Below are 11,034 nucleotides of genomic sequence, written 5' to 3' on the forward strand. Positions count from 1 at the left end.
TTTGCTAACATTTGACTTTTGTTTATTAAAATTTTCAAATTTATTTAACTAGGACTATGTCGCAATTGTTTCATAAGCTACCATTCAAAGTCTAAACATCAATTATTAAAGTGAGTTATCATATATCATATAACATATTAAACCATATATTATTATATAATATATTTCCAAACATTTTGTTTAGTATATATATATATATTTATATATTATTTTTATAAAATATTATACTAAAAATGTTAGTTAATATAAGTTTAAAAACTATTAAAATCTGATAAATCTACATATTAAATTATCCAAAAGACTGTCAAGTAACCTTAAGTCTCATCAAACGCAATAAATATACTTTTATAAAATGCATATGAAATATAATAAAAGAAAATATGCTTGGGCATTCAGATCTTCGGATCAGATACAGATCGGTTTCTTTCGAGTATGGGTCTTTGAGATCCTAGACATTTAGACCTATGTAAATATTTGATTTTCTTTTGTTTAGGTTCGGGTCAAATCCCTTTAAGTTTGGTCAATAAAAATACATGTAAATTACATGTAATTTTTGGATATCTAACAGGTCTAGGTCTAGATCGGTTCAGTCATTTAGGACCGAAAAAATTCTAAATACCCAAAAACTTTAAAAATACATGAAACACAAAAACAAATATCCTAAAATATTCAAACACTTAAAATGACTCCCATTAAGCTGAAATCTGACACGACAAACCAAAATTACCCAAAATTTCATCTAAATACCCAAAATATATATATATTTTTTTTAAATTTACCAAAAGCCTGAAAAAATAACCGAAACCAAAATCCAAAACATAAATCAGAGATTTTGTGTGTGCATTCTTATGTTACAATATAATCTTCTTATTTTGTGTGCGTTTTATAATAGTTATTGTTAAGTTGGTGAAAAATAAGATTTTCTTGAAAAAAATTAGGTTAATTTAATAATATATATTTATAAGGGTTTTGATATTTTGAAAAAAAATTAGGTTAATTTTAAATCTATTGATATGTATATAATTCAGTTAAGATTTAGTTATTTCTGATATGTAAAACTTGATAACCCGACAAAAAATCCAAAAATTCATCATTAATCAGTGATCTCATATTGGTCGACCTTTATAAAAACTCATATAAAAAAAAATACCTAAATTGAATAAAAATTAATCCAACACACATAGAATTAATGAAATAACATGAAAATAAACATAATGTGAAAACAATATGCATTTTTTTATAAAGAGAGTATACTTGTTATTTTAGTGAACAGATTATAAAGTACTTATTTATAACTAATTATGTAATTAAAATATTTATTTTTATATATCAAACGACCATAAATATTGCATTTTATATTTGAAATATTTATATATATTTCAAATATGACTATTAATTTTGGATTTGTTTTGGATTACCCATTCGAATTTGGTTAGTGGGGCACCTCAAGTTCGAATATTTTTTATACCATCCTACAAAACCTGTTTAAATATTTTTACATTTCGAGTCGGATAACAGATCGGGTTTTTTTGGTTCGGATTTTGGACTCGGGATTTTATGCCCAGGCACTTTCAACTAATGAATTACTTTTTTGGTTAATTTTATAGTTATTTCTCTTTCATCTCCGGTTATCAAGTTCTCGTCTCTCTCTTCATCTCCGGTTAGACAAGCCCCAAACTTGCCTAAAAAAAAAAAGAGATTGTTTCTTGCCTTTATCGTAAACGAAACGAAAATAAGCGGCATTTCTCAGCTAAAGACTCACCTCTGCTCTCTCTCTCTCTCTCTCTCTCTCAACACACAGTCTTCATCGAGTCAGTCAGCATGATCCGGGAGCAGAAGGTAGCACACCCTTCCCTCACTATTGCACAGATCGATTTTGTAAAATAAACCCTAATCCCTTTTTCTATTTTCTTGTTTTCCAGGAATTTATCACTCAAATCTTAACTGAAGCATCAAATTTCAGAGGCATACAAGTAAGTAGTTGAGCTATTGTGCATCTACATTCCCTAATTAGAAGATGGACTAATAAATTTCATCCCTGGTTTTTTTTTTTTTTGGCTTTGTGATTAACATCATCATAATCCTTATTCAGGTAACAGATGATGATGATTGTTTAGTAAAACTACAGGGCATCATAGAACGAGTTCAGTATCTTCCTAATTTAGAGAATTCGGCTCTGTCTGATGTTTCTGAAGATTTTATTAGACTCCCATCGTCAGTTACCCGAGACTTCGAGATTGTTCAACTCATGCTAGTGAAAAGGTATGTAGGCTTCCAGCTGCAGTATACATTTTTTAATACACTTCAGTTCACTAATTTCTTGTGTTTTTTTTTTTTTTTGTTTTTTGAAAAGTACCCAAAGTGCTAGTTTTGAGCCAAAGTTTCATGACAATTACCTAGCCTTTCTTGAGAAAGTTGGTCTCGATTCATTGTACAAAGAGGTCCTACTAACTACTTGTGTGATTTCCAAGGTATTGTTAACCTATAACCTACCTCTATTAGCTCTTTTCTTTTGTAGTTTGTGATTTCCTTTTTGGTGTCTTGTTTAATTACTAAAATTTTATTTGTTCCAGGCTCTCTTGTCTCCTCAAAATCTGTCACACCCAAGGCTCAACCAAGTATCCCCAGGCCGTACTCTACCATCTTCAGAAACTTTACTACTTGTTCTTAAAAGTCTAGGTGCATGGCTTGGGAAGTTTATCGTCACTACTAAGGGGTCTTTGTCAAAGTTTGACATAGACCTCAAGTCCTTGGTAGTTGAGGTAGGTAACATCCATTAATACATCTTTTACTTTTCCACTAACTCTTTGACATTTCTCTTTTTTTCTCTTTTCTTTTTTCAGGCCTACCAACTTGGTTTATTGTCTAAAACCCTCCCTTTTGTTCTGGAGGTCAGTTTTGCACATCTCATTCCGAGTTGCTGATAAATCTTCCTAACTCCATATAATGTCTTCTCGCTGTAGTTCTTGGAGCCTTGCAGCAAAAGTCCTTTCTACACACATTCAAATCCATGGACAATGATGATTCTCAAGCTTTTATATGAGATTTACATGATGTCAAACATGCAAGATAATCTTCGCTTGAGCATTGAGGTACACTATTGACATGGCTTACTTGTGTGTGGTTAGTTATTTATGATGTTATTCTTTTTTCATTGCTCTAGGGATTGTTGGAGAAGTTTGGTGTTTTGGAACAACTAAAGCCATCTTCCATACTGCAAAAAAAGCACAGAAAAAGGGATCGCAGTGATGTTCATATTCCCATGGCCAAAGCAATAAAAAACCCGCTTGATAGTGCACCTGATCGCGTTGTTAGTTTTGTTTCTATCTTTTCTTATATTCTTCACTCAAAAGGGATAGGTTGAAAAAGCTTTCCTCTAACGTCTTTAATGACTGATATTTGAGGACAGGACCTCCTCAGGTATTCAAGAGATAAATTCTCCGAGGAGTTTCTTGTTACCATTAAGACATCGAGATCTTTTATTGGAAATTACGGAGAGCTTGAAAGGTCTGCCCCCCTTGCTTTTAATGTTGTAATTGCAAACACTTTTACGGTTACTTTGTTTCGTAGTTTTCTAATTTGTTCCAATCTCACAGGAAAATGAAAGATCTCGTGCTGCAAATTTTGAAAAAAATTGGACCACTGCTTATCAAACTTGCTGCGACTGTTGCACACGAGCGCGCCAAGGCAGCTTTTTTTATGGTAAAGGGTCAATCTCACGTCTCCTTTTCTTCATGTATTTCTGTTGCATGAAAACAAGTTGATTCTTTATCCTTTATTTTCAAAGTATCACAATGGTAGAGCGGATTGGAGTGAGACTTGGACATACTTCAATTACAAAAAAAAATCTGGGTGTCTGGCTAAAGAATTTACTCAACACACGGGCGAGGTTTTGATTCTTGTGAAGTTTGTTCCTCATTTTTATGTTACGTATGCGCTTTTACTTTAGATCAATTCCGCTAATTTCTTCATGCTTTTAACACGGTGGTTTCTAAGATATTTCTCCGCGGCTGGATGTCATATCTCGTTGGGGACTTACTTCAGAAACATGATTTTGCATATGGTCTTCAACACGCAATAGTTGAAGGTGTGATTGACGACAACCTTAAATTCATGTGCGAGAGACTTGGAGAGTGTGCTGAACTGGAGGTTTGTGTTGATTTCTAAGTAGCGATTTGGGGTTAGACCAACTAACATTTTCTCATTGCATTTGTAGGCAAATGGATACTTTGAGATACAAAGGAAATCATGGGGGCTAACAAGTCATGAAAATCTCGTGTATGAAATATCTCGTGAGTTGGTGAAAGATGTTACTGTCGATGCTATGAGCAAATTCCTGAAAAATGTTAAAAACTCTGAGGAAGAAAAACTAGCTTCATTATTCAAGGTCGTGTGCGACCAATTTAATTTCCAGAAAGATCCCCCTAGTATTTGTATGTATACAAAGAAGATGGCGTACCTGGATCCTCTGTTGAAAGGAAAAAACGGAAGAATGCAAGATCTGATGCACGTGCTGGAGTATTTCTGCAGAAACTCTAGTTTCACGAGGGGGCTGGAAGATTTACTCGTTGATGGTTTCCGTAGAACAGGGTATTTAAGCGAGTCGGTAATTATGGAATGGTTTGAACAAGGTCGTTCAAGGGCTGAAAATAAAGCTCAGCTGTTTGAATATCTTAGAGATCTATCGTATCAGCTGATTCTCGATCAGCTTTTGAGTCAGCTATAAATATTACATTTGGTTGTGAGTTTATAGTATGTGATACAATTGTTTTTTGCTGTCTTTTATCTATTTCAGGATTTAATTTCAGAATTTCATCACTAACATCCTCTATATTGAATCAGATCAGAGAGTCAAACAAATGAGTATATTCTCCTCATATTCAATTTTTTTTCATCCCTTTTACACTTTTTAGATATTTTTTTCTCATAATTTAAAACTACTCTCAATTAGTTTAAAAATATTTTTTTTGAGCCCGAGAAATAATCTTTTGTTGTATATGTTCATTGTTCTTGTAGGAAAGTGTTTGGGATGTTGTTTCAAGCACCTCGTGGTCATATGAATGTTGGATTTTACCAAATTAGGTGGTTTGTGATTGATTTATGTATATTTGTTTTATGTGTATTGTCTTATGCATATGTGAGCTCTTATCTGAAGAATCTTGGATTTTGTGAAATTATCCAAACCTAGCTTCATCATTATCTGAATTCATCTGTAGAAACATCTTCTAAGGTACAAAGAAAAATGGATTACATGTAGGATGGAATATAAGTTTTTAGATGAAATACTTTTGAGTATTTCTTATTCTCTACAATCACAAACATGAAAATGGCAGAGTTTGTGTACTTTGCGGTCTTTAAATGATAAATCATTTACATATAAAATGACGCCATTAGTTGATCCTAGTCTTCTTTTGGCTAATGATCTGATGGTAGAGTTACTTAAATTTAATTATTTTCATAGCATTGTGCTTCATACTTGAGATTTCTTGAGGATATTGATTTTGAGACTTTGTACAAAGAGGTTATTCTCGCAACTTATGAGAGCTGCAATGTAGTTATCTATTTTATTAGGGGAAATTGGCTAATAAGGCCATATCCAGATTATACTTGTCCTTCTATACTTTTGATTTTATAATTTTGTCCTATTATACTTTTGATTATTTTTAATATGAAATTAACTTTATGATCCTCTAATTTAGTTCATAAATTATGGTTGATATAAGAAATTTCATGTGGTTTATATGTTTTTATTTATTAAACTAATAGTTTACGTAATTTTACAATATTTTAAATATATGTATAATACAAAATCAATTATATATTTAATGAAAATTAAAAAGTACAAATATATTCATCCAATATAATTTATTCTTATTTTTGTTTATGTAATTTATATAATTTTTAAACATATTTATATTATACAATCAATGATGTATTTATTAAAAAGTGAAAATATAAAAAATATATTTCATTAAAATATAATATAATTTCATATTTTAATATATAAACAAAATTATAATAAACGTAAAACATATGAAAAAAATAAAACTAATGAAATTAAGAAAAGTGAGATATAAAACTAGAAAATTATTTATATTGTATGTAACATTAAACTTTTGAAATACATATAAATTTTTATTTACATATAAATAAAAAAATAACAAAACACTTTAACTGTAACTTATTAATTGTATATCAGTCAAATATAAATATTAATTACCTTTTACATAACACTGAAATTTTAACAATATAACAACTATGTAGTTAAATAATAATATACTAAAATTTAAAAAACTGCTCAGATAAGTTTAAAAGAGTGGAATATGAAAACCATATGATAAAAACCTGTAAAAACAAAATAAATTAATGAGAAATATATGACATAAAAATGAAGATTCATATAAAATTTGATATTTTGAAATTCAAAGAGATTAAAAATAGGTTGAAGAGTTTTAGAGTGAGAAGCATTACATTTTTGTTGCAACCATTTAAGAGATGGCGACAAAAATTTTCATTTAGTTTAAATAATTTCGACTGAGAAGACTTTATGGAAGTCTTGTACCTCTAAATATACTAATTCCTCTAGATCCCAAATTTATATCATAAACTCAAATTGTAACTAACTAAACAGAAAAAAGCACTTCATTAAACTTCAAATAAATTTTAAATGTGTTTAATATAGACGAAACTAAACACATATATGTCAAATTTTAATTTTTCAAACAAAATGCTTAACTTCCAAAATCTAATCCTAAAAAATACAAACAATTTTAAAACATATATTACCAAACCCTAAACCAAAGAATATAATATCTCACTACATTTACTTATTTCTGTTGAAAACAATTCAATTATATTATATTTTAATTTATATTATTTAAAAAAATTTACAATTACATGATTCTATATTTTTTCCATAAATTTCTTTTTTATAAAATTTATAAATTATTTTTGAGATCTAAAAAATGAAAATATTTTCTACAAGTCTCAGAGAAGACTTAGAAAACCCATAGAAGATTTCCAGGAGTTAAAAACTTGATAACCCGACAAAAAATCCAAAAATTCATCATTAATCAGTGATCTCATATTGGTCGACCTTTATAAAAACTCATATAAAAAAAAATACCTAAATTGAATAAAAATTAATCCAGCACACATAGAATTAATGAAATAACATGAAAATAAACATAATGTGAAAACAATATGCATTTTTTTATAAAGAGAGTATACTTGTTATTTTAGTGAACAGATTATAAAGTACTTATTTATAACTAATTATGTAATTAAAATATTTATTTTTATATATCAAACGACCATAAATATTGCATTTTATATTTGAAATATTTATATATATTTCAAATATGACTATTAATTTTGGATTTGTTTTGGATTACCCATTCGAATTTGGTTAGTGGGGCACCTCAAGTTCGAATATTTTTTATACCATCCTACAAAACCTGTTTAAATATTTTTACATTTCGAGTCGGATAACAGATCGGGTTTTTTTGGTTCGGATTTTGGACTCGGGATTTTATGCCCAGGCACTTTCAACTAATGAATTACTTTTTTGGTTAATTTTATAGTTATTTCTCTTTCATCTCCGGTTATCAAGTTCTCGTCTCTCTCTTCATCTCCGGTTAGACAAGCCCCAAACTTGCCTAAAAAAAAAAAGAGATTGTTTCTTGCCTTTATCGTAAACGAAACGAAAATAAGCGGCATTTCTCAGCTAAAGACTCACCTCTGCTCTCTCTCTCTCTCTCTCTCTCTCAACACACAGTCTTCATCGAGTCAGTCAGCATGATCCGGGAGCAGAAGGTAGCACACCCTTCCCTCACTATTGCACAGATCGATTTTGTAAAATAAACCCTAATCCCTTTTTCTATTTTCTTGTTTTCCAGGAATTTATCACTCAAATCTTAACTGAAGCATCAAATTTCAGAGGCATACAAGTAAGTAGTTGAGCTATTGTGCATCTACATTCCCTAATTAGAAGATGGACTAATAAATTTCATCCCTGGTTTTTTTTTTTTTTGGCTTTGTGATTAACATCATCATAATCCTTATTCAGGTAACAGATGATGATGATTGTTTAGTAAAACTACAGGGCATCATAGAACGAGTTCAGTATCTTCCTAATTTAGAGAATTCGGCTCTGTCTGATGTTTCTGAAGATTTTATTAGACTCCCATCGTCAGTTACCCGAGACTTCGAGATTGTTCAACTCATGCTAGTGAAAAGGTATGTAGGCTTCCAGCTGCAGTATACATTTTTTAATACACTTCAGTTCACTAATTTCTTGTGTTTTTTTTTTTTTTGTTTTTTGAAAAGTACCCAAAGTGCTAGTTTTGAGCCAAAGTTTCATGACAATTACCTAGCCTTTCTTGAGAAAGTTGGTCTCGATTCATTGTACAAAGAGGTCCTACTAACTACTTGTGTGATTTCCAAGGTATTGTTAACCTATAACCTACCTCTATTAGCTCTTTTCTTTTGTAGTTTGTGATTTCCTTTTTGGTGTCTTGTTTAATTACTAAAATTTTATTTGTTCCAGGCTCTCTTGTCTCCTCAAAATCTGTCACACCCAAGGCTCAACCAAGTATCCCCAGGCCGTACTCTACCATCTTCAGAAACTTTACTACTTGTTCTTAAAAGTCTAGGTGCATGGCTTGGGAAGTTTATCGTCACTACTAAGGGGTCTTTGTCAAAGTTTGACATAGACCTCAAGTCCTTGGTAGTTGAGGTAGGTAACATCCATTAATACATCTTTTACTTTTCCACTAACTCTTTGACATTTCTCTTTTTTTCTCTTTTCTTTTTTCAGGCCTACCAACTTGGTTTATTGTCTAAAACCCTCCCTTTTGTTCTGGAGGTCAGTTTTGCACATCTCATTCCGAGTTGCTGATAAATCTTCCTAACTCCATATAATGTCTTCTCGCTGTAGTTCTTGGAGCCTTGCAGCAAAAGTCCTTTCTACACACATTCAGATCAAACATCTTACGTTATGGTCATACTCAGATTGCTTAGTGAGATATACTCAATGCCGGGCCTTCAAACCACTCTTGTTTCAAGCATTGAGGTTTGTACATTTGCTCAGTGGCGGCGTTGATTATTTAATTAACGTGTAATTTTTTAATATTCTTTGTTATTTAGGATCTGTTTGACACCTTTGGTGTTATGGGACCAATACAACCAACCTCTCTTTTAGCTAAATTTTCCAAGAAGGGAGATAACAACCCAGATTTCGTTGACAACGAGTCATATATCACTGGGGAAAAACATGATCAGGTACAACCGTACAATTATATAGCTCTCTGAATATAATTTGATTTATACTCACATAACACTTATATTTTCTATGTTGGTGGCTAGCAACTATCGACTCTCATTGACAAAATCAAGAATATCGTCATCATTAGTTCGAGATCACATCCACGATTGGCTTCTCTTCCTGATTCTTTGAGGTTTGATGCTATCACATTAGTTTATGCAACATGTATGTTTAGCTTCTCTTTTAACTTGATTCTTATATCACAGTGCGGTGCAACTTGCTGTGTCGAAAGCAATTGAGATTGTTGTGCCTCATCTTGTTAAGATGTCTGTAGATATTGCAGTCTACAGCACCAAAGCTCATATTTTGATGGTTGGTCTTCCTCAATTAACATTGTGATATTTACTCTCTAGTCTATTGTACTTATGGTAACTCTCACCCGTTTTTTCTTTTGATTCATTTTATTTTGTTAGACTTATCCCTTAGGAGCAGATGACAATCTGAGAAATAATGCAGCATCTGTGATGGCCACTTCTTTAGCTCAAAGATATGCTAAAAAGTTGTGCAAGGTATGTCTGATCTGAAAAGAGTACTAAATTTGTTGTGGATTATGTTGTCTTTGCATTAAACTTCCTCAATCTGTTGTCTCTTTTAAGGAACCTTTGCGTGGATGGATCTATAGCCTTCTCCATGGTTCAATTCAGCATCTACCCATTAGCTACAAAGCTCGAAGTCAGATTGTGGACTCTATCATCACGAATAACCTTCAGGCTATCTATGTGGGCATCCAAGAGATGGCCAGAACAGAGGTTTGTTTCTGTTTGGGTCTTATTTAGTTCTTGGGTGTTGCGACAAACTAGACAAATGAATTGTGTGGCAGGTAGAGCGGGATATTCACGCTCAAGTCCAGCTGTGGATTCGTGCAGGCAATGATAATAATAGCAACGAGGTCATAAAGGAGAAAATGAAGGCTGGGATTTCTGTGAACGAAATGAAGGATCTACTTGATTTTTATTTTGTGTTTGTGGGAGATAAATATGAAGCTTTATTGGAGGCTATTTTTAGTGGGGTGGAGAAAGGCTTTGCCAAAGTTCTTGAGGAGAAGAAAATCTACTTAACTGCTGTCATGGAACCGACGTCCCAGTGTTTCCTTCTTCAGGCTATTGAGAATTATTTTTATAAAGGAGCCTCTGTAGCATTCAAGAAAGAACTGCCTATGGTGTTTGAGTATCTTCTTACTGCTCCTGATCTTGCAGATGGGGAAGACGTGACATATTTTGTTACAAAAATCCAGCATGACACAGAAGCCAGTACTTCAATTCGACAATCTGTGAAGAATCTGCTAAGTCGAATTCAGGATGCTGCTGTTCAAGATAGAGCCCCATATGTAGTTTGACCATCGCCACGGAATTGTTTTTGTTTTGGTTCCAGTATATATGAGGAACAAACAATTATCTTTCCCCTTTCAACTCCTTGAGAACTCGAGCACAGACACTACAATGGGTTTCCTCTTATTCAGAGTTGCATTAAATATTGTTGCAGATTACTGCTGTTGTCATTCGTATATTGTAAGACAGTGATTCTGTAAGCTGTTAAAGCAAAACACAGGGGCCACACACAGGGTTAAGGAGCACAAGGGAGCTAGGAAGCTTTCAAACCCTTTCTTAGAGATAGAGTCTCATCATTTGGTCGACCTCACTGTTGATCCGTCGACAGTACCATCCATGCTCACCTCTGCTGTTGTATAATAGTCTCATGTGTAATACAAT

At 32.2% G+C, this 11,034-nt stretch overlaps 2 protein-coding genes across 2 annotated transcripts; both read left to right on the top strand.

Annotated features, from left to right (window-relative positions):
• The first annotated feature begins 1,627 nt into the window (after positions 1 to 1,627).
• On the top strand, positions 1,628 to 4,810 carry LOC108813869 (uncharacterized). The gene is made up of 13 exons (XM_018586547.2): positions 1,628 to 1,839; positions 1,923 to 1,973; positions 2,093 to 2,262; positions 2,354 to 2,471; positions 2,574 to 2,762; positions 2,844 to 2,891; positions 2,964 to 3,092; positions 3,164 to 3,310; positions 3,410 to 3,507; positions 3,597 to 3,702; positions 3,788 to 3,889; positions 3,997 to 4,149; positions 4,217 to 4,810. The coding sequence occupies exons 1-13, from the start codon at positions 1,822 to 1,824 to the stop codon at positions 4,724 to 4,726; spliced, it is 1,839 nt and encodes a 612-aa protein (XP_018442049.1). The 5' UTR covers positions 1,628 to 1,821; the 3' UTR covers positions 4,727 to 4,810.
• A 2,800-nt stretch (positions 4,811 to 7,610) lies between these two features.
• On the top strand, positions 7,611 to 10,811 carry LOC108813612 (general negative regulator of transcription subunit 1). The gene is made up of 13 exons (XM_018586214.2): positions 7,611 to 7,815; positions 7,899 to 7,949; positions 8,069 to 8,238; positions 8,329 to 8,446; positions 8,549 to 8,737; positions 8,819 to 8,866; positions 8,939 to 9,073; positions 9,148 to 9,282; positions 9,367 to 9,458; positions 9,532 to 9,637; positions 9,739 to 9,834; positions 9,922 to 10,074; positions 10,146 to 10,811. The coding sequence occupies exons 1-13, from the start codon at positions 7,798 to 7,800 to the stop codon at positions 10,659 to 10,661; spliced, it is 1,827 nt and encodes a 608-aa protein (XP_018441716.1). The 5' UTR covers positions 7,611 to 7,797; the 3' UTR covers positions 10,662 to 10,811.
• The last annotated feature ends 223 nt before the right edge of the window (positions 10,812 to 11,034 follow it).

The sequence above is a fragment of the Raphanus sativus genome, chromosome 6 (genome assembly GCF_000801105.2).
Source record: "Raphanus sativus cultivar WK10039 chromosome 6, ASM80110v3, whole genome shotgun sequence".
In the NCBI taxonomy this organism is placed as follows: Eukaryota; Viridiplantae; Streptophyta; class Magnoliopsida; order Brassicales; family Brassicaceae; genus Raphanus; species Raphanus sativus.